The sequence below is a fragment of the Vigna radiata genome, chromosome 6 (genome assembly GCF_000741045.1).
Source record: "Vigna radiata var. radiata cultivar VC1973A chromosome 6, Vradiata_ver6, whole genome shotgun sequence".
In the NCBI taxonomy this organism is placed as follows: domain Eukaryota; kingdom Viridiplantae; phylum Streptophyta; class Magnoliopsida; order Fabales; family Fabaceae; genus Vigna; species Vigna radiata.
In genome coordinates this window covers 1,419,089-1,443,071 of record NC_028356.1, presented here as the reverse complement: position 1 = coordinate 1,443,071, position 23,983 = coordinate 1,419,089, and the positions used below count along the sequence as shown (strand labels likewise).

Genomic DNA, 23,983 nt, shown 5'->3' with positions numbered 1-23,983 from the left:
GTAACCTGTAACCTGTAACCTGTAACCTGTAACCTGTAACCTGTAACCTGTAACCTGTAACCTGTAACCTGTAACCTGTAACCTGTAACCTGTAACCTAAATGGGAGAATAAGGTAATGGTATATGGTAATATGAAAATTGTTATAAATTGTTATCTTTTTATATTATGAATTTTATGAAGATAATTGCTTAAAGTTTTCATAAAACAAACATAATAATATTGGGAAAATGTTTTTTTAATAAATATTTTTGAGAACATTTTCACAAACCAAAATTTATAGATTAAGCAAAATTGCAAATTTCACTATTCTCTCAATTTGTATGAATCAATATCCTTTATTATTTAATATTTCATATATAATTTTTTGTCTATCCGATATACTTTAATGAATGATCTCTATCTTAATTTAGAGTGTTATAAAATAATTTATAGAATGAAGTTTGTTACATTAATAAATAAGAACTTACTTAAATAAAAAGAGATAATGTATATCTTATTCAGTAGTGGTTTCCTTTTCTTCAAAAGATAATATTAACTTGTCATTTACCATTTCTTATGAAGATATTTAAATTTTAAAAACACCTAAAATATATCACATGATAAACATGTTTTTTTTTTAATTTTTTTATTCATATTAAAAACATTGTAAAGGAAATTTAGAATAAATAAATAAATAATTAGAAGATAAAATGTAATAGAGTGAATTTGAATAAAAAAATAAATAAAAAAAGATAATACGAAGAATAATAATATCATTTTAACATAATGACCTGGGAGAGAATGAAATATGAGATACATAAAGAAAAGAGTTCAAAATAATGAACAGCAAAAAATTCTACATCAAAGATTCTTCAAACACTATAATTATTTGATGAAATTATTCTATGCATGAGATAATTTCACCAATGTTTTCAATATTAGTTTAGAGTGTCCGGATAATACATGCTTTTACGTATTAATTGTTTCAGTTTGTAAGATTGTGAGACTAACCTTTCTAACGTGTCTTATTTGCTTCCGAAAGTCTGGATCACCTGAACCGCTTGCCTTCCTTTAGTCTGGTCCACTCGATGGACTTTTGTCTGACCGCTCGACCTCCAGTCTAGACAATGGCGCGAGGTACCTGCAAAAGCAATTCGACTGTTGACAGAGTAGAACGTGAATGACACGTACTTGGAAGTTGGCCCTAACCTTATATTAATAAGTCATCTCATGAATCCTAAAATATAAACAGATTTACCTTTAGATTTGGTCGGTTGCTCATAAACAGCTTATCAATATCTTTAATTAGATATCTTTGATTATTTTATCCTCTGCTGGACTATTGACTCAATCATTTCTTAAACGCTAGCCCAATTGTAACCCAATATCATTTAACCTGGTTTAAACCTGGTGTAGCATCTTGGGCCGAACGATACAGGATGGCAACCGTTCGGTCCATATATACCACACACCTATAGTTTTATTTTCTTTTATAAGAAAAATAACTAAAACTTTGTTGTGAGTTTTTTTCTTATTATTACTATTACAAACTTTTACATAAAAAACAATAATCTAAATGAAATTTATCAATCTCCAATCTTAAAATAACTCCATAAATTAAAGTTCGTCGGTCACAAATTAATATATAAAAATTTTCGTAATAAATGGAGAGAATGTCTTATTCAAAACATAGTTCCGTATCTTTAAACATAATATTAACTTATGCTTTACTATTTCTTTTAAACACATTAAATTTCAATAACATCTAAAGTATATAAACTCATTTAAAATATAACATAAGTAAAAGATAATGTGCATATACGTAAACGGAGCAAACAAGTATGATACAAATTTTATTATTTTTTATAAATGAAATCAAATATTACATTAATCAAATAAGATTATCTAATCATACAAAACTTCGTGTCCATTATTAATATTAGAGGTGATAAATATCAATTGAATTGTACTAAATAGTTAATAATATATTAAATTAAAAAATAGTTTAATTGATCTAAACTAAATTAATTTTTGTTTTAATAAACTGAACTAAACTATTATTCAAACTTAAAATAATTCTATAAATTAAGTAACAACGGTTAATTAGTCGTGATTATTTAATTATGGTTAATTAATTAATTATAATTAGTTAATAATTATTAGTTGATTAATCATGGTTAGTTAACTGTGATTAACTATTGTTAGTTAATCATAGTTAGTTAAATATGATTAGATAATTTGGTTAGTTAATCGTAATTAGTTAACTGTGATTAATTAACTGTAGTTAGTTACTTTTGATTAGTTTGTTGTGATTAAGTAATTGTTGTTAGTTAACTATAGATAGTTAACTGTAGTTGCTTAGTTAATTAGTTTGTTAATCATAGTTAATCTGGATTAATTAACTATTAGTGGATGGACCTAGAATGATAGAAATAATTAGGTCTAAACTTGAGTTTGAGGAGCCGATAATGAACAAGAAGAAACATGCTAAGTAATATAAAGTATAATGATAAACACGGATAAGTTTAAGTTACTGTTCAAAGAAAAAAAGTTCTAATAAGATACCAACATTCATATATAGAACAACATCAACAATATGCTCCAACCTTACATTTTTTTTATGTAATGATATAAAATAATAAATAATTGTTAGTTCAATACTTATATTTTATGTTAATATTTATATAAGATCACATATTTAAATTAAGTATCAAATAAATTAATTAGTATGAAGTCAAGATAAGAAAATAAATTATAAGTGAGTAGTATTAAACAATGTAATTAAGTAGATAAACAATGTGGATAAATTAAAGAATTTGACGGAATATTTTGACTTTTAAATATGAGTTGATATAATTTACTCATATTCAAAATACACCGGAAGTAATTAAATAAAAACAACTTAAACAGAAAAACATAATAGACAAATTTGTTATCTTCTAGTGACAGTATTTACCACACAAGAAATTGAAGTGCATAGAAAAAGTCCGAATGTCTAAACCCTAAACTCAAATGTCTCAGCATGCCACCTGTTTAAAAACTTAACGCCGTCCATTAAATTTAACAAAAAGAATATTATTGAATCAAATTTATCAAATTGGGAACCAAATTGAGCACTTCCAAAATAGGAGGACCCAATTAGAACAAACCCGCAAAAATAGGGATCTCCAAACCTATTAAACCTAAAATAAAATCACTTACTTTGTGATATGCTAAAGTGAAAGATTCCACTGAATACCTCTTTACTAAATCTCCATTGTCAATGCATATACTAACATCATCACCACAAAAAAATTATTCTTGAAATTTTTTTAAAACCATCACATTACTTGTTCACAACCATAATCATGACCACAAATGTTTATAAACAATACAATAAACATATATCAGTTTCATCTCATATTTTTAAAAAAATGAGTTTCATTATTTTTAGACTACTATCATTATAAAATGTCATTTTTAGTTAATTGTGGTTAGTTAATTAGGATTAATTAACTGTTAGTGTATGGACCTAATGATAAAAATAGTTAGGTCTAAGCTTGATTATGAGGAGCTGAAAATGAACAAGAAAAAACATGCTAAGTTATATAAAGTATAATGATAAGCACGAATAAGTTTAAGTGACTGTTGGAAGAAACAAAGTTCTAATAAGATACCAACTTTCAAATATAGAACAACATCAATGATATGCTCCAAACTTACATTTTTTTATGTAATGATATAAAATAATAAATAACTATTAGTTAAACACTTATATTTTAGGCTAATATTTATACACGATCACATATTTAAATTCAGTATCAAATAAATTAATTAGTATCAACACAAGATAAGAAAATAAATTATAAGTGAGTATTAAAAAATGTAGATAAATAGCTAAACAATGTGAATAAATTAAAGAATCTGACGATTTTGAATTTTAAATGAGTTGATATAATATATCAACTCATATTTAAAATACAAGGAACGTAATCAAATAAATAAAAAATGTAAACATAATGGACAATTGTTAGTGACAGTATTTACCACACAAGAAATTGGAGTGCATAGAAAAAGTGGAAGATCTTTGAATATTCTGAGTAGGGCTGGGCAAAAATAACTTATCTGTACTGTACTGCAATTAACTGTCCTATATTGTACTGTTCAGTTTTTAAAAACTGAACTGATAACCGTTACAGTTTAGTTAACTATGAGAACTGTATCTACTCTTACATCTTCTCTATTTTCAGTTCAATTGTTTCATCTTGTCAAGAAAACTTTATTTAATAATAAAATATTNATAAAAATAATTGTTCACATAAAAAAATAATAATTAATTTTTTAAAACAACTTTTTTATCACAAAATTTATATTTTTATCAATAAAAATAAAAAATGTAATTTATATTTTTATATTTTTTAAGTTATATATATAAATATATATATATATATATTTATATTTATTAATAAAATAAATAAACAATAAAATAATTTTTAATAATAAAAGAAATATAAATAAAATAGAAAATAATAATATTAAATAATTAAAAATCAATTTATTAGACAATTATGAATAAAATAAAATAAATATTAAAATAAATTTCAATTAAAAAGAACATGTATTGTTATACTATTTAGTTTAAAAATTAGTACAATTCAGTTTAAAATTAGTATAGTTACTAGTTCAGTTCAGTTTATAATGTAGTTTAGTTAAAATTAGTGTAGTTTACAATTTAGTTAATAGTTCAGTTAGTGTAATTTACAATTCAGTTAATAGTTTAGTTCAGTTTACAGTTCAGTTAATAGTTCAGTTAGTGCAGTTTACAGTTCAGTTAATAGTTTAGTTCAGTTTACAGTTCAGTTAATAGTTCAGTTAGTGCAGTTTACAGTTCAGTTCATACCGTACGGTTCAGTTTGATAAAACAAAAAATAGTTTAGTGCAGTTTGTCTGAACTGTTTTACAGTTCAGTTTTTAGCATTACAGTACAATTCAGTTCGATTTGCCCACTCCTAATTGTGAGAGTATTTATTAGCACTTTGGTTGTGTGATTGAAAGATAAGCAATGGAAGGACTGCATAGGAAACTGCCAAACGCATGCAAATATTAGACACTCAATGGTTGGATTTTGTGACAGTATTTATCACACAACAAATTAGAGTGCATACACAACTCCCAAAGTAAGCACATGCAAATTTATATTATCACACTCTTCCTTATCTTTATTACTCTCACACACTCTTTTTCACCTTTTTATTATATATTTTGAAATCATTTATAATAGTAACTTTTCATATTCACTCGTTACGATATTGTTTGGATATCGGAATCCTAATAAATTATAAGATAAAAACTTTTTATATAACACTTAATATCATTACTGAAAAAATAATAATTTAGAAGATAAAATATAATAAAGTGAATTTAAATAAAATAAAAATAAAAATAAAACAAATAATAGTAATTTTTGAAAAAAATGAAACATAATACTATAAATATAGGTATTTGAGAAGACGGAGAATATGAAGAGAAGAAAACTTTAGAGATATGAAGGGAGACAATTTTTACAGGAGAGACTCTTCAAAGGAAGAAGACATGCTCACTGATTTACCTGAGGAAATTATTCTACACATCCTTTCATTTGTTGATGCGAAAACCGCAGTTCAAACATCAGTTCTGAACAAACGGTGTAGATATCTTTGGGCTTCTCTGCCCGTTATTAACTTCGATAAGGCATCATTCGAATATGATGAACTCTTTAAGGATTTTGTACATAATTTTTTGTCCTGCAGAGATACTTCCATCAATGTTTTCAATGTTAGTTTAAAGTCTCACTTTGGTATTTATAATTGTCATGTGGTAGATTCCATCATTGAGCATGTTATTGATACACCATCTATCACCACTAACATTGAGGCACTTACAATTCTTGCCGTGTGTGTTCTGAGCGAACTTCCTAAACTCTCTGTATGTTCATCTCTCACTACTCTCAAACTTTGTCACATATTCAGTCGGACCACGAATTTCGATTTTCCTTCTCTTAAACGCCTATATATCTGTCATTGTCAATTTGAGTGTGAATTTATCCCACACCCTTTTGATCCATTTAATGGTTGTGTCAATTTGGAATCTTTAAATTTTGATAGCTGTGTATACTATCTTGAAATCAAGACCTTCAAAATCTCTACCCCCACCTTGTAGACTTAAACATATCACATTTGGGAGTGAATGGGCTGTGTTTAGATGACTGTGTCTTTGAGCTTCAAACCCCAAGGCTTCAATGTTTTAAATATACTAATTCTGATTTATATTGTTTTTCCACTGATATCAATCTTCTCTTTGTGGAGAAAATATATATTCATGTAAGTTGGTTGAGTGAAGATACCCATTCCTTATATACTTTGATTGAGCTATTTGAAATCATGAAAAGGGCAAAAACTATATCTTTGTCATCCCAAATCATTGAAGTAAGTCTTTTACTTTTTGTTAATTTATGATAATTTAGAATATCACTGTAGCACATTAACATAATTACAATGTTGTCTGATGTGATAATTCTTTTACTTTTCGTAGGTTTTGTCTATATTTTCTGATGAATTAGTGGATGCATCTTCTCCTTTCACCAGAATGCAAACTTTTGAGTTAATATGTAATGCATCTTCTTCCTCCGCCATGCCTCAGGACGTAAAAGAATATTTATTTGGTACATCTTGTTGATTTAATTTACGTGGACGTGAAGGTAACGTGAAGGTAAGTTATACTAAAAGATTTTATTTTCTTATACTTAAAAACACACATTTCTTTTTCTGAATTACATGTTGATTTATTTTGGTTACAGGAGCAAAATGGAAAAACCAATATTGTTGAAGTTGTCTTTTTGCGGAGAAGTTAAACCGAATTAGATGTTTTTTTTCTCTGTCTTATAAAGAATTCATGTTTTTCTTTATGAATAGAATAGCAGTCCCCCTGACTATTCCTTACTTTGTAGTCTTGATGTTAGGGATATATCATATATATTCAGGTTTTAAATGGTAAATCTTTTTTCCTTTACCTAGTTCAATGTTCTTTTATTATTGGTTTTTTTATTATAAACTATTAAATTAAGAATAATAACCCAAATTAATTTTTGAACTCCAATCTTAAAATATAACTCCTTAAATTAATATAATGTCTTATAATTATCCTAGTAGTTTTGTAAAAGCTTTTAGTATTATCCTATCACAAAATAGTGGAATAAGATCATTATTCATGAAATAAATTCATTTCAGAAAAATAATTAATACTCCAACTTTAATTATTTTTTCTCTAAAGGAGCAAAATTCATTGGAGGAAAGTGTATCTTTATGAAAAAATGTCACCTTAATGGATCTATAGAAAAATATAATTTAAGATTAGTAGCTCTTATCTATATGTTATGGAGTTTAAAACTTGCTTTTCGAATGGTGATTGGAGGAAGAAATTTGTATAATCCAATCTCAAGGATGTGTTATATCTAGTTAAGAAAATAAAATATGCAAACTTTTAAAATCTTTATGTGGTTTGAAACTAGTTTCAAAATAATAACTTAAAAAATATGACCATATATTGTTATGTGATATTTCTCTGATTGATATTGATAAAAGTGTGTATTCAAAATCTTAAAGTAAAAAATATGTCATTATATGCTTGTTTTTGGATTGCATATAAATTTTTGGTACATCCAATGAGACTAATGTAATTTTAAGTATTAGAACCATAAAAAGATGAGATAATATATTATTATTCCCGTAAAAATACATTGAGAATTTTTTTAAGAAATGTGAATACTATGACTTGAAACCCGTAACTATCCTCTTACAATGCTATATGCTATAGCTGTTTTACCAGCTCCCATGATATTAGAGTCAAACAAAACACAACACGTGCAAATATTAGAGTGCATACACAACTCCAAAACTAAACTCATGCAAATTTATATTAAGACAATCATATTTTAACACCATTTTTTGACACTATTTTGACACTGTATACGTGTCAAGATGTTGTCAAGATGTGATTGGACGATTTCAAATTAAAAAAGTTGAGACAAGGGTATATTTGGAAGAGAAAAACCAAAGTTTGTTTTTTAATTTGAAATCCTCCCACCACATTTTAACACGTGTGCAGTGTCAAAATGGTGTCAAAAAATGGTGTTAAAATTTTATTTTCCTTTATATTATCACATTCACATTTTGACACAACACGTGTCTAACGTCAAGATAATATCAAAAATTAGTAATAAAATATCATTTTCTTTTCCTTATCTTTATTACTCTCACAAACTCTTTTTCACCTTTTTATTATTATATATATTGAAATTATTTATAATAATAACTTTTCATATTTACCATCTTTGTTACAATATTGTTTGAATATCGGAATCCTAACAAATTAAGATAATTAGAGGATAAAATATAATAAAGAAAATATAAATAAAATTAAAATAATAATAGTTCTTGAAAAAAAAATGAAACATAATACTATAAATATAGGTAATTGAGAAGAGGGAGAATATTATGCTCTGCTAGGGTTTCTCACCACCGCTCCCACTCACCGGAAAATCTCACGACACTCGCTGGAACGACGAAGCACAGCGCAAGGAAAACAGATATACTCTCAAAAGGTACTGAATCTGAAAACTTTTTCTCGTTAGCATTTTCTGAATGAATAACAGTATTTAAATGTTTGAAATGTACCGATGCTGTTTTGTTTACTTCTAACAAATATGAAGAGAAGAAAACTTTACAGAAATGAAACGAGACAATTTCTACGGAAGAGAGTCTTCAAAGGAAGAGAAAGAAAATAAGGAGAAAGATAAGGAGAAGGAAGAAGATATGTTCACTAAGTTACCTGAGCAAATTATTGTACACATCCTTTCTTTTTTGGATGCAAAAATTGCAGTTCAAACATCAGTTCTGAACAAACGGTTTAGGTATCTTTGGGTTTCCCTGCCCGTTATTAACTTCGATGAGGCATCATTCCAAGATGCTGAGTCTTTCGAGGATTTTGTATTTAATTTTTTGTCGTGCAGAGATACTTCCACCAATGTTTTCAACTTTAATTTAAAGTGTCGCAAAGACCATGCACCCATCCATCGTGATAATCATGTGGTATATTACATCATTTACCATGTTATTGATACACCATCCATCACCACTAACATTGAGGTGCTTACAATCCTTGCTGAGTGTGCTCTGAGCAAACTTCCTAAACTCTCTGTATGCACATCTCTCACTACTCTGAAACTTACTTACATACTCACTCTGACCAAAAATTTCGATATTCCTTCTCTTAAACACCTATACCTCTGCTGTTGTCGATTTGTGGTTGGAAGGGTAAACTCTTTTGATCCATTTAAGGGTTGTGTCAATTTGGAATCTTTACATATTGATAGATGTACATACCATGATGAAATCAATACCTTCAAAATCTCTACCCCCAACCTTCTAGACTTAAATATATCACATTTTTTAGTTGATGGGGAGTTTGGTGAAAATGACTGTGTCTTTGAGCTTCAAACACCAAGGCTTCGATATTTTAAATATGATGGTTATCGTTTATATTGTTTTTCCACTGAGATCAATCTTCTCTTTGTGGAGGAACTATATATTGATGTAGGTTTGTTGCCTAAAGATATTTATTCCTTATATACTCTGATTGAGCTATTTGAAATCATGCAAAGGGCAAAGTCTATATCCTTGTCATCCAAAATCATTGAAGTAAGTATTTTTCTTTTGTCAAATTATGATACTTTACAATATCATTCTAGCACAAGAATTCAATTACAATGTTGTCTAATGTGATAATTCATACTCTCTTTTGTAGGTTTTATCTATGTTTCCTGATGAATTAGAGGATAAATGTTCTCCTTTCACTAGAATGGAAACTTTTGAGTTAATAGGTGACACATCTTCCTCCTTTGCCATGCCTCAAGACGTAAAAAATTATTTATTTGGTGAAGACAACTCTTCTTTCACTCCACAGACTGAATTTGAACAATTTGTTTTTGATTACTTTAAAAGAGCATCTAACAGGATCATGAGGGTTGAAAATTCTGTGTTAAAAGTTGAAAAGAAAGTTGATGAGCTTATTCAGAACTATATAAACAGTGCTTATTTAAAAGAATAGTCTGATGACGAAGATGAGTCAACTGAGTAGGAATCTATGGAAATGTCTGAATCAGAACAGGAGTTTAAAGTCTTTGTGATGTCTCTTTTGATGGTTTTCTATTTTGAAAAAAATGAAAAAATGTAAAAGTTTGCTATTAAGTTTGAATATATGCTTGTACTTTTGTTATGAAATTATCAATGAAATGATCTATTTTGAATTACATCATGTGGTAAACAACTGACCGATTGACTGAAAATGAATGTATCTGTATGTATGAGTGCAAAACTGTTAAATGCACTGTCATATATTGTCTTTGCACACTCATACTAAATTGATGACTCTTTCATTTCACAATTGTGCTCTGTATCTGTACTAGCACTTAACAAAGAAGAATGTGATTTACAGGACTGATACAGAACATAACATGCTTACATTGATGTGAAATGGCACACGAGATGATATGTAGAATTTAATTGACCACAAAAGCAGCACGATCCATTAAAACGCGGAAATGTGATTTGATCTATATGATAAATCATTTATTCTGAACCACTAATTCTGATGACAGATGTGTTAATGCATTCGTATACTTTTTGTATAATATCCGCTGTTAAATCAATTTGAGTATTTTGAATGATTGCATACATAACTCCATTACCTTCAAACATTAGTTGCTTTACTCTGATACCTGTTTTTAAATCTGATACTTGCTTGAAACTGATTCTGAAATTGATACTTCGATTAATTCATTGTTGTTAACTCTGTTACGAAACAATAGGCGAGAACTTATTGAATTAGAGCTAATGCATATCGTTTTGTGGATTATCTAATGGTTTTTTAAATTTATAAATTAAACTATTAAGTTCTTTTTTTGTTTTTTAAATATTAAATATTTCTTCATTTCTTGTTTGAACAAATAAATAATATATTACACTAAAATTGGATTAAAAATATATGCTATATAACAGAATAAAATTAAATAAAAAGAGATGAAACTAAATGAAATGTTTTTCTAGGATAAGAAGAAATTAAATGAAATGAAATTTTAACAGATTACTTTTTTGAAAAAGGTAAAACGAAACATGATTTTAAGTATAGATATTTAGTCCTAATATTGATTTTTTAAATCGAATATTCAAATTAAGATGTCTGATATATTTGTGTTAAGTCACATACAACATATTATAATTAGTATTCATGAGTGTTCTTTGTGATTTGTCAAGAAAAGGAAAAAACAATGTTTAGAAAGTCAATTATTAAATATATATATATATATATATATATATATATATATATATATATATATATTTTTGTACCTTCAATATCGCTAAATATATGTTGTATGTACATATAATTAATACCTTTAGTGTTTTATTTTTTTAATATATTTTGCTTTTGCACATAATTTAAAAAACCAAGTCTCTTGATCCTTTTGTTTCTTCACGAAATGTACTCTCAATTGGTTTTAAGTGCACATAAATAAAGTATATGACAAAATTGAATTTCTGTCATATATTTATGAAAATATGGAAATTACCTATGAAAAATTACCCACATAATATAAAAGCTATAGCTAACTTTATCTTGCATAAGGACTGTACCTGTGTATAATAAGTTGATTATAGCATAAGAAATTTACTTATTCTATCACTAAACTTTAATTATATATTCTTTATTTTACTATAAATTTTTAATATCGAGATTGTTATTTAAAAATATTGATATATTGTGTATGTACTAGTTGTTATTTAAAAATCACACCGAATGGATTGTGGGATGAAACTAATAGGTGTTGATCCAGTTAGTCAGTGGATTAAATTAATCATGTTAGTAATTAAATTTAACAAAATTGGATAATAATAAAACACTTATAAATATAAGTTAAATGTATAGTTGTTAAAACTTTAATGTAAAACACTTATAAATATAAGTTAAGTGTATAGTTGTTAAAACTTTAATGTATAGTTGTTGAAACTTTTATGCATACTTATTAAAACATTAATTATTAAACTATTCAGATATCAAACTAATTTAAGTTTCAGAATATTTTTAACATGTACATGTAACACATGAGAAGCAAAGGAAAGGGTTAAGAATTAAAAAAAATCATTTAAAGTTAACACTTTAGCTCATACACCTAAAACAATTTATGACATTGCAATACATAACTTATAACTTGTAAAATATTGAAATTAAAAATTCATTCTTAAATTATTTTCATCAATAATTTTATTTTTATTTTATAATTTTATCACTTCTTATTTTCGTAATAAACAATATAAGATAATCTAGAGAAAAAGAAATTAGAAGACAAAATATAATAAATGAATTTAAATTATACAAAATTTAAAAAAAAATAGGGAAACTAATATATATATATATATATATATATATATATATATATATATATATATATATNTAAAATTAGAGTCACTTGAAAAAGAATTAAATGTGAAATTATAAAAATAAATATTAGAGAAATTCGATACCAAAGATAAAAATAAGTTCAAATAAATGAAGGAGAAAATATCTCACTCTACAATTTCTAAATCAAGAGATTCAAATCCTCTACTTTAAGTGTATTAATATTAGGTTTTAAATGGATGAGATTTCTTATGCTGACTGTATTGTTAAGCTTCATACACTAATATCTTTTAAATATTTTGACATTCATTTGTATTATTTTTTCCATTAAACTTAATCTAGAGGTCATATTAATAAACAATAATTTACTTAATAATTCACATTAATGATTTACTTAATAAACAATAATTTACGTAAACAATTATTTATAAAATAAGTGAAATGTTACTTTTGTCAAATCTTATTTGCCAATACATGTATTCGACTTCTACAACCAATTAAAGCAAAACAAAATGCATGCAAATTCATATTATCAGAATCTGCCTTAAAATGTCTGCTACCATCTTTATCAGTACCACTACCACACTCCTATTCACCTTCTTACTATATAAAACCTTTGAACGTTACAGTTGTATAAATTAAATACCATAAAAATCAAAAGAAAAAGAAAAGTAAACTCTGAAAAAAGAAAACGTGGTTGGTGGAGTATTTTGAATCTTGAAGAAATACAGTAAATAGATAAAGGTGCGGATGTATTACTGCATATAAATTTTATATTATCATTTGTCACACTCTTATTTACTTTAGCAATATTCGATTTTTTAATCAAATGTAACACATTAGAGGAATATTATATTAAGGACAATGATATTTTGACAACTCTTTTTTAACAACTTATTGACAACAGGATATGTGTCATCATTTTATTGGTCTGTTTGAATATATATTTAAAAAAATATTTGAAACGGACCAATCATAAATTGTCACGTATGTATTGTCAAAAAAGAGTTGTTAAAGAGACTTTTTTCTTATATTAAAAATCATTATTTATAAACTATATTGTGGGCTTGTACTGACTAGGGTTGTTTTTGTAAAATACAAAGGCTACCTGCACCTTCGATCGGAGGTTTTAGAGTGAATAAGGAGTTTGAAGCTGACTGTGTTTTTGAGGCTCAAATATTTTAAATATTTTCACTCTAACTTATATAGTTTTTTTTTTACTCAGATTAATTTTTTCTTTATGAAGAAAATATACGTTGATGTAGGTTGGTTGAGTAAGGATAGTGATTCATTGTTTAGTCTAATTGAATTGTTTGAAATAATGTAAAAAGTAGAATTTATACTTTATCAATGTATTTTAATAATGCAAATTATGATATTTTATTCAATAGTTAATTACTATGTAGCACAAAAATTGAGTTACAAGGTTGTTTGATGAGATAATTCATATTTTTTTTTAGGTTTTATCTATGTTTTCATATGTTTTGGAATTAGATGTTGTATTTTTCTATATTTTATAAAGAATTCATGTTTTTCTTTGTCAATAAAATAGGAGTCGGTTGATAATTTACTTGAAATTAGTTAATCATGATTAGTTAATTAACCATGATTAGTTAGTTAATCATGGTTAATTAATTGTGATTAGTTAGTTAATCATGGTTTATTAACTAATTAATTAATCGTAATTAGTTTATTATAATTAATTAACTTTTAGTGGATATGGAACTAAAATGATAGAAATAATTAGGTCTAAACATAAGTTTGAATAGTTGAAAATGAACAAGAAGAAACATGCTAAATAATATAAAGTATATGATATAAGCTTATATAAACTTAAGTGACCATTCAAAGAAAAAAAAGTTCTAACATACCAACTTTCATATATTGAAAACAACATCAACAATATACTCCAACCTTACATTTTTTATGTAATGATATAAAATAATAAATAATTGTTAGTTCAACACTTATGTTTTAGGTTAATATTTATACAAGATCACATATTTAAATTAAGTATCAAATAAATTAATTAGCATGAACACAAGATAAGAAAATAAATTATAAGTGAGTATTAAAAAATGTAGATAAATAGATAAATAATGTAAATAAATCAAAGAATTTGACTGAATATTTTGAATTTTAAATGAGTTGATATAATCCACTCATATTTAAATAAAATGTAAACAGAAAAACATAATGGAGAAATTTGTTATCTTTTAGTGACAGTATTTAATTGGAGTGAATAGAAAAAGTCGAAGATCATTGGATATTGTGATAGTATTAGAGTGTCAATCATTGGATTTTATGACGGTATTTATCACACAACAAATTAGAATGCATACACAACTCCCAAACCTTCTTATTATATATATTGAAATTATTTAGGGTTAAATATGTTTTTAGTCTTTATATTTTGGAGTAATTTTGGTTTTAATCCATTTTTACAATTTAGTCTTTCAACTTTAGACAACTTTGATTTTAGTCCTTTTTACCAAATTTTTTAAATTTTATTTGTTATTTCAAACACGTTACAGTATAGCATTTGGATTGTTTACACTGTTTGACACATTTTTGCTTCAATGTTAACTGAGAAACGCCTTTGAAACAGCAAATAAAGTTAAAAAAAAATTGGTAAAAAGGACTAAAACCAAAATTTTCTAAAGTTAAAGGACTAAATTGTATTATAGTTTGAAAGAGGGACTAAAACCAAAATCGCCCTAAAATATAGGGACTAAAAACATATTTAACCCAAAACAACTTTTCATATTCACCATCTTCGTTACAATATTGTTTGGATATCGGAATCCTAACAAATTAAGATAATTAATTTTTATATAATACTTAATATCATTGCTGAAAAAATAATAATTAGAAGATCAAATATAATATCGTTGAAGATCTATTTCTGCGGAGAAGTTAAACGGAAGTAGTCCTGGTGATTATTCCCTATTTTGTAGTCTTGATCTAAGGGATATATATTATGTTTTCACGTTCTATCATAAATGATAAATCTTTTTTATTTTAATATAGTTATATATGTTCTCTCATAAGAAAAATATCCAAAACTTGTGAGTTTTCTTATTTTAATTTCTTACATTAAAAATAATCCAAATGAATTGATGAACTCCAATCTTAAAATAACTCCATAAATTTAAATTTTTAGTCACATTAGTATATAAAAGTTTACTTAAATAATTGGAGTTTATGTTTTATTCAAGTCATAGTTTCGTTTTTAAGCCATAATATTAACTTGTCCTTTTCTGTTTCTTCTGAAAACAATTAAATTTAAATATAACAATAATTAGATAATTTTAAGATGCTAATATATTCAAATTTTGTTATTTTCTATAAAATAAGGTAAATGTTACGTTAATCAATTAAGATTATTTATTTGGACAAATCTTCTTACTCGAGCATCTATTTGATTATTAATATTATAGGTGATCAAAATTGATTTATGTATTGAATTGAAACTAAAAAATAACTGTTTCGAATTGAATTTGAAAATTAATTCATAGAAACTCGACTGTACTGATAGTTCTAATTAAACTAATTTTTATTCTAATTAAATTAATCCCTAAACTCTCTGTATGTACATGCCGATTCTTATTATTTACATTTTTTTCCACTAAGATTAATCTTCTCTTTGTGGAGAAAATATATATTGATTTAGTTCGGTGGGCTGAATATGCTATTTCATTATATATTTTGATTGAGATATTTGAAATCATCCAAAGGGCGAAATCTATATCTTTGTCATCCGAATTCATTGAAGTAAGTCTTTTTCTTTTATCAAATTATTATACTTTACAATATCTTTGTTTTCAGTTTAAATAGAGGATAAATGTTTTCTGTTATATAAAAATATACTTAAATGAATGGAGATGATGTCTTATTCAAGTCATAGTTTCGTTTTTTAAGCATATTACTTACTTATCCTTATCTATTTCTTCTGAACATATTTAGATTTAAATAACATTTAAAATATATCATCTGGTATTTAAAATATAACAAAAGTAATTACATAAATTTAAGATGTAAACAGAATCAACATATACAAATTTTGTTATTTTTTATAGAATAAGTCAAATTTTACATTAATCAATTAAGATTATTTAATGATACAAATCTTCCTATCCATGTATCTATTTGATTATTAATATTAAAAGTGATCAAACAAATTATTGTTGTGAACTGAAGTAAAAGTTAATTTAAACGAATTGAACTGAAAACTACTTCTGAAAAACTGAATTAAACTACCTTTTATTCTAATAAACTAAACTGAAACGGACTTTAGTATTATTCAAAAACTTTGAAAAAAAAATATTTAAATGGATAAGAAATATTTGTCTTTTTTTAAGGAATGTAGATTATTTCAAAAACAACAAAATTAAAAGGTTAAAATTGATTAGAGCCAAAATTCGGTCATATTTTATCATGACATACACGGTCAAAATTCAGTTAATCAATCTTAATGTATGGTCAATTAATTCAATTGAATCAACCTCGATTAAAAGTCGACCGAATTAGATTGGAATAGTGACGTCTAAAATGGGTCAGGAGGCTTACCTTTTGTTTCTTCACAGTTTAAACATTAATTTTTAAGTGCACCAAATAAAGTATATGACAATTTAATTTCTGTGTGACTTACCAAAACTTAAATATTATCTATGATAAATTATCCATTAAATTTAAAAGGTATAGATAATTTTAGAAGGACTGTACCTATACCTATATATAATAAATTGCAATTTTAGATAATTTTAGTCACGCAACCATTCTCTTAGACAAAGTTGTTGGACTACAACTTTGTTTTCGTGGTCTCCATTTCTCTCATGCAAACTGTGTTATTCGTTGCCTTCACCAGCCGTTTGTCGTCGTCACCGACAGTTTACGTTGCCACAATCCGTTTCTCCTTACTGCCTCCATTTCTTTCATTTTTTATTCTATGAAAGGTTAACTGAAAACAAGGCTTTACAATGGTTGTATAGGATCAAATGAACAGGATAGAAGTAGAAGGAAAATGGATTTATTGTTTAATTTAATATAAAGTATGAAAACTGCATAATGCTACACAACTGATCATATTCATAAATATCTTGAATATTACAAAACATTCAAACATTACACTAGCATTTTGATTTCATTACATTTTATTTTGTTAATGTTAAGAATTTTATTTGATTTACTATTTTTAATCCAAGCATAGCCTTAGCCAAAATTACTAATAGTTAAAAAGAGTAACTTGTATCTTAACTTGTAAGTTAACTTGTAACTTGAAACTTATAACTTGTAACTTGAAACGTGTAATTTGTAACTTCTAACTTGTAACCTATAACTTATAACTTGTAATTTGTAACTCGTCACTTGTGACTTGTGACTTGTGACCCTTGACTTGTAACTTGTAACATGTAAGATGTAACCATGAACCTGTAACTTGTAAACTGAAAGTTGTAACCTGTAATCTGTACCCTGTAACAAGTAACTTGTAACTTGTAACATTAACTTGTAAGTTATAGCTTGTAACTTGTAGCTTACAAGTTGTAGCTTGTAACTTGTAGCTTACAAGTTGTAGCTTGTAACTTGTAACTTTTAACTTTTAACCTGTAATTTGTAACTTGTAACCTGTAACCTGTAACATGTAACATGTAACTTATAACTTGTATCTGTAACCTCTAACTTTTAACATGTAACTTGTAACCTGTAATTTGTAACTTGTAACTTGTTTGTAACATGTAACATGTAACATGCAACTTGTAACTTGTAACTTCTACCCTTACACTTGTAATCTATAATAACTTGTAACTTGTAGTTTGGGGGTTGTACCTTTTAACTTGTAACTTGTAACTTGTAACATGTAACTTGTAACCTGTAACTTGAAACTTGTAACCTATAACCTATAACCTTGACCTTGTAACCTATAACCTGTAACTTGTAACATGTAAAGAGTAAACTATAACTTGTAACGTGTAACCTATAACTTTTAACACGATACTTGTAACTTGTAACGCTTAAACTATAACCACGAACCTGTAACCTGTAGACTCTAACCTGTAACCTTTAACGCGTAACCCTTAACTTATAACCTTTAACCTGTAACCTGTAACTTGTAACCTGTAATTAATATCTTATATCTTATAACTTGTAACTTGTAAGTTGTAACTCCTAAATTATAACCACAAACTTGTAACCTCTAACCTATGACCTTTAACTTGTATCTTTAACCTACAAATGTAACATGTATCTGTAACCTGCAACCTATAACCTGTAACTTTTAACTTATAACCAATAACCTACAATATATTACATATAACATGTAACATATGACCTACAACCTGTAAAATATAACCTCTAAATTGTAACTTGTAACCTGTAGCCTCTAACTACTAGCCTGTAACTATTAACCTGTAACCTGTAACTTGTAACCTATAACTTGTAACCTGTAACCTGTAACCTGTAACCTGCAACCTGTAACCTGTAACTTGTAACTTGTAAACTGTAATCTGTAACTTGTAATCTATAACCTGTAACCTGTAAACTGTAACTGTAACCGTAACCTGTAACGTGTAACTTATATCTTATAACTTGTAACTTGTAACTCTTAAACTATAACCACAAAGTTGTAACCTCTAACCTGTAACCTTTAACTCTTATCTTGAACCTATATCTGTAACATGTATCTAAAACTAGTAACCTATAACCTACAACCTATAAACTATAACTTGTAACTTGTAACCTATAACTTGTTAACTATAAGCTATAACATCTAGCCTGAAACCTTTAACATGTAACCTGTAACATGTACTTATAACCTATAACCTATAACATGTTACCTGTAACCTTTAACCTATAACCTGTAACCTGTAATATGTAACCTGTAACATGTAACTTGTAACATGTATCATGTAACCTGTAACTTGTAACCTATAACATGTAACCTGTAACCTGTAACATGTAACCTGTAACCTGTATGTTGTAACCTGTAACTTGTAATGTGTAACTGGTAACTGGTAACCTGTAACTTGTAACCTATAACCTATTATCAGTAACTTGTGACCTGTAACCTGTAATTTATAACTTGTAACCTGTAATTTGTAACCTGTAACCTGTAATTGTAACATGTAACATGTAACCTGTAACTATAACCTATAACCTGTAACCTCTAACATGTAAATTGTAACTTGTAACTTGTAACCTGTAACCTATTGTTAGTAATAATGGAGCTTGTTTCTCCACACCAATAGGGAGTGAATTAGTGTTTAATAAAAACGTGCACATTTCAAATCTTTTCGAAGAATTAGAATGTTATTTAAATCTTTATTGCGAGGTAAGCAAAGTACGTATGCAATCAAAATATAAAGAGGTAAGGGGAGAAAAACAAACACAATTTTTATACGGGTTCGACCTCAATGCCTACATCTAGTCCCTCTCCCAATCAACCTTAGATTGGAGAGTAATTCATTATAATGATCAAAGTATTACATTGAAGACTTTATAGAGCACATTTAAATGTTAACACCTCACAAAATCTTAATCAAATATAGAAATAAAAAACACCTGCAAACACAGAAACCCCTATCCTTTTTGCAGAAACCCTTTGAGAAGGCCCTTTCAAAGTCAAGAGCTCCTCACTCTTCTTCCTGACGCGCACGTCTAGGAAAACAACAAATAGAAACCAATTGTACCTTCAATCGTGCTATTGTGATCAACCAATATAGTCCATAAAGATATCTCTCAAGAATTCCATCAGATTCTTCCAACCTAAAATGCTCAAAGGTTCTTGGAAGCGCATTCACAAGAATAACAACTTTGTCCTCATCTTCCAATCTCACGTCAATATTCTCCAGATCATCAACAATCTTGCTAAATTTTGCAAGCTACTCCTCTATAGTTCTTGATTATGTCATCTTGAATGAATAGAATTATTGCTTCATACAAAACTTATGAGTCAGTGACCTCGTCATCTAGAAAAACTCCACTTTCGCCCATATTCGAGCCATAGTCTTCTCCTTGATGTATGCAGTAATCACCAATTTTAGGTCCAAATCATAAAAACTGTTATCTTTTTATATTATGAATTGATGTGGCTAAAACATAATTTTACCTGAGAAAAGGTACCCACAACAGAAGTGAGTTTTTAGCTAACTTGTATACATTCTCAATCATTGTGATTTATCAATAATAAATGGTCATTATTGGTGGATACTAATATGCCATTCAAAATGTAGCTAGACATTGTTTAGTCTTTTTTATACTATAAATGTCTCCAATTTGTTTGTAGTTATAGATTGATAGTCTCGAATTAGCTAGCTTTTTATAATTTTATTCTAAAAAAACAATTTAGAGAAGTTGAAGAAGGAAAATATTTATAAATTATTTTTTTATTAATCAATAATGTTAAATCAATTTGATGTGTCAGCCTAATACATAATATAAAGTTTTACTATATGTTTAAACAGAAAAATGATTGAAAACAATAAAAAAAATTATAAATCAAAAATACATCTTATTTCAAATAAATAAATTAAATAAAACTTGTAGGTCATAATTATAAACAACTATTTACCTAAATATATAGTGATTATGAATCAGAAACTGGTTTATTCCTTTATTCTTCACTTTCCAATTAAAACATATTTTTTTCATCTCTTTATTTGAGTTAAAATGCCAACTGAACAATTAATAAATAAAAATATGTTTTTGCAAATTAAATTTGAAAAATCGTTCATTTTTAAAAATATTAAGCTATTTCAGTATTCTTTTTGAATTCGTTTAAAAAATATTTGACACTTAACTGTATATATTACTGATACCGTTATACTATGTTCTAAAATAAATATTAAAGTAAAATATAAATATTAAACCGACATTATCTTTATTTTATCTAAACAACAGTATCTGTGTCTGTCTGCAGAGTAAGAGAAGCCATGGAACTCTGTACTCAAACCTTTACAAGTTTTCTTCTTCCCAATTCGTTTATCTCTTCAAACAAAATTCTTCTCCTTGCTAATGCCAACACTTCAGTCTTCAAATTCAATTCCCTTAAACTTTTTGCACCTCATGATCATCTCTTTCAACCCTTTATCTCTCGTTACAATTCTTTCTCTTCCCCTTTCACAGTCTCAGCTGCTTCTTCCTCTTCCTCAGTCGCAGTTGGCACAGAACAGGACCGTCTTCCAGCAGAACTGAAGGTTACAGAAACAGAGCAACTCAATTCCACTGTATGATATTCTCTTTTATCCATCTTTTCCATTCTTCTGCTGCATCCTTTAGAGTGGGTAAACTTCTCATGGCTACTTTCATATGTTTTATTGTAAGCTTTATTTGGAAATTGATTAGATATTCAATTTAACAAGCAATATGCACTTCAGAATTTGTCGTTTACTTTATAATTTATAATGGGTAATAGTAATTGTGAAATATCTGTCAGGAGTACTCACAATTAGGACATTTTAGAAGAAAGATAGAGTTAAGTGTTCCTGGTTTATTTTCTCATTTAAGTTAATGTATTTTGTACTCATTACAGATTTATGATATGTCTAATATGTATGTGTGTATATATACATAATTTACCTTAAAAGTTATAGTCAAAATAGAGTGTTTATTCAGTAGCTTCATAGTCAAACTTGAGTGTTTATTCAAAGCCTTGCATAGGGGTATGGGGGTATCTTAAAGTGAATTTGGATCCTCTCCAGTTGATTGATAACATCATTCAAATACAATTATTAGGTCTCAAGCAATTATTTGATAAAATATTTGTATATTTTTCTCTTCAACATGAGCATATTTTGTTACATAAAGAGGAGGGGGTTATATTTGATTTTAAATTTATGCAAGCATCATTAAACCTTAGATAATGGTAATCATATCTCTTTGTCCAGAGTACATATCACTGAACATTTACTTCTGTATTTCTTTCCCTTTGCAGGTTAAATTGCATGTGGAGGTACCACCATTGGTATGTGAGGATTGTTACAAAAGGGTCATAGCAGAGTTTATGAAGCAAGCAAAGGTGATATTGGGTTACTTATGCTTTATATAGCAATTCAACAAAATGTTATCTCGCTCAAAGAAGATATATGCTGCAAATTAATGTTCGCAAATATAGTGCCATTTATTTGTATGCCAAAGGAGATTTTCCTTTTCTAACTTCTAGGTTCTAAATTTGAAACTATTACTATGATCTCTCTGGTCTGTGTTGTTTCTCATAGAAAATTTATTGTTACTAAATTTCACAATCTTACGGCCTGGGTTCTAACTTATGATATAATAATTTACTGCATCATCATATATCATAAATAGTTTGCTTGAGATTGTCACGGATCCAGGTTTCAGAGGATGGTATGTTATCTTGTAAGCTAATTTAGCATGGTTTTAAATACAGGTCCCTGGATTTCGTCCGGGAAAGAAAGTTCCAGAAGAGATTCTTATTGGTTATGTTGGGAGACAAAATGTCCAGAAGGCTACTATTGAATCTATTTTAAGAAGGACACTTTCACATGCTATGACATCGGTATGTTGTGATATAGTTTCTATTTTCTTATTTTTTATATCCTTACTTTATCTCTTCATGATAGTGTATTACACTATCTTAGATTAATTGTGTTTTTATCTGCAATTATATCTGTTATTTTCATTACTACAAAGCAGTCATATCCATCACAAACCTCATTGAAATCTTCATTCTTGAAAGACAAGCTTATCTGTTCATGCACATTGCAGAAGCATAAACTTACCATTGACCTTTCCTCATTACCCAAGTCTATTTAATAGTGTTATCTAATAGCACATTGATTTAAACTGTGCAAATAATATTGTCTTTGATATGAGGACTTGATACTGATAAACAGATTAAAAATTTCTTTATATTTTTTTGATCTTTTGTTTGATGTTATTACTGAATAAAGTACATCATTAGATCAACTATTATTTTGATCTTACACTTAGGCGTTTGATAATTAATTTTGTTTATAGGTTACTGGGAGGGCTTTGCAGGACTCAGTACGCATAGTTACTAAGTTTTCTGAGATGGAGGAGACATATTCTTCTCTTGGGTCTCTTAGGTAACCTATAAGTTAAACATTTTTAAATATATTTCCCATTAGATTTGTTATTTTCCTTTTCCTTTGCTGCATCTTTAATACTAAAACTACCTTTTCTCATAACATAGAGAAAAGGAAGATTATGAGAGTTCAGACTCTCTGCTGGGTTTTTTGGTGCTGTCTTCTATTGTAACTTCAAAATACACTGGTGTTGGTACTTTAAAAATCTTTTTAATATATTTTAAAACATCAATATCAGTGCACATTGGTGTATTTTGAAGGCACATAAGAGGAACAACATATAAAATTCCAGCAGAGAATTCAAATTTAGATTACCATTAACAATGATAACATAGTCAGCCAATAACTATACAGGCAATTATATTAATTATTCTTACTGATTCCACTTTTCCAGATATGATGTGATTGTTGATGTTGCACCAGAAATCAAATGGATTCCTGATAATAATGCATACAAAAATTTAAAGATTGT

At 27.2% G+C, this 23,983-nt stretch overlaps 3 protein-coding genes across 5 annotated transcripts in view; all 3 read left to right on the top strand.

The window, feature by feature from the left end:
* Positions 1 to 5,503: 5,503 nt before the first annotated feature.
* LOC106763212 (FBD-associated F-box protein At1g66320-like) lies at positions 5,504 to 6,848 on the top strand. Its single transcript, XM_014647420.1, has 3 exons — positions 5,504 to 5,923; positions 6,530 to 6,640; positions 6,795 to 6,848. Exons 1-3 carry the CDS (start codon positions 5,504 to 5,506, stop codon positions 6,846 to 6,848), a joined length of 585 nt encoding a protein of 194 aa, XP_014502906.1.
* Positions 6,849 to 8,461: 1,613 nt separating this feature from the next.
* LOC111241825 (FBD-associated F-box protein At1g66320-like) lies at positions 8,462 to 10,430 on the top strand. 3 transcript variants are annotated; one of them, XM_022781816.1, is made up of 3 exons: positions 8,462 to 8,597; positions 8,723 to 9,693; positions 9,800 to 10,430. In XM_022781816.1, the coding sequence occupies exons 2-3, from the start codon at positions 8,725 to 8,727 to the stop codon at positions 10,100 to 10,102; spliced, it is 1,272 nt and encodes a 423-aa protein (XP_022637537.1). In that variant the 5' UTR covers positions 8,462 to 8,597; positions 8,723 to 8,724; the 3' UTR covers positions 10,103 to 10,430. The 3 variants fall into 3 exon arrangements, with proteins under 3 accessions (XP_022637537.1, XP_022637536.1, XP_022637538.1); XM_022781815.1 differs by having other exon boundaries at positions 8,463 to 8,597; positions 8,706 to 9,693; XM_022781817.1 differs by having other exon boundaries at positions 8,476 to 8,906; positions 9,006 to 9,693.
* Positions 10,431 to 21,327: 10,897 nt separating this feature from the next.
* Positions 21,328 to 23,983, top strand: part of LOC106763211 (trigger factor-like protein TIG, Chloroplastic) — a 5,802-nt gene continuing 3,146 nt past the window's right edge. Inside the window, exons 1-5 of the mRNA XM_014647419.2 lie at positions 21,328 to 21,669; positions 22,377 to 22,460; positions 22,833 to 22,961; positions 23,423 to 23,511; positions 23,906 to 23,981. Coding sequence (XP_014502905.1) covers positions 21,376 to 21,669; positions 22,377 to 22,460; positions 22,833 to 22,961; positions 23,423 to 23,511; positions 23,906 to 23,981 — 672 coding nt within the window. The 5' untranslated portion in view covers positions 21,328 to 21,375. The remainder of the gene's footprint in view (positions 21,670 to 22,376; positions 22,461 to 22,832; positions 22,962 to 23,422; positions 23,512 to 23,905; positions 23,982 to 23,983) is intronic.

Coding starts and splice junctions, on each gene's coding strand:
- LOC111241825 (XM_022781816.1), top strand. CDS start 8,725: ATGAAACGAGACAATTTCTACGGAAGAGAGTCTTCAAAGGAAGAGAAA. Junction 9,694..9,799: donor TGTCATCCAAAATCATTGAA/GTAAGTATTTTT, acceptor TCTCTTTTGTAG/GTTTTATCTATGTTTCCTGA.
- LOC106763212 (XM_014647420.1), top strand. CDS start 5,504: ATGAAGGGAGACAATTTTTACAGGAGAGACTCTTCAAAGGAAGAAGAC. Junction 5,924..6,529: donor GCGAACTTCCTAAACTCTCT/GTATGTTCATCT, acceptor TACTTTTCGTAG/GTTTTGTCTATATTTTCTGA. Junction 6,641..6,794: donor CCTCCGCCATGCCTCAGGAC/GTAAAAGAATAT, acceptor TTTTGGTTACAG/GAGCAAAATGGAAAAACCAA.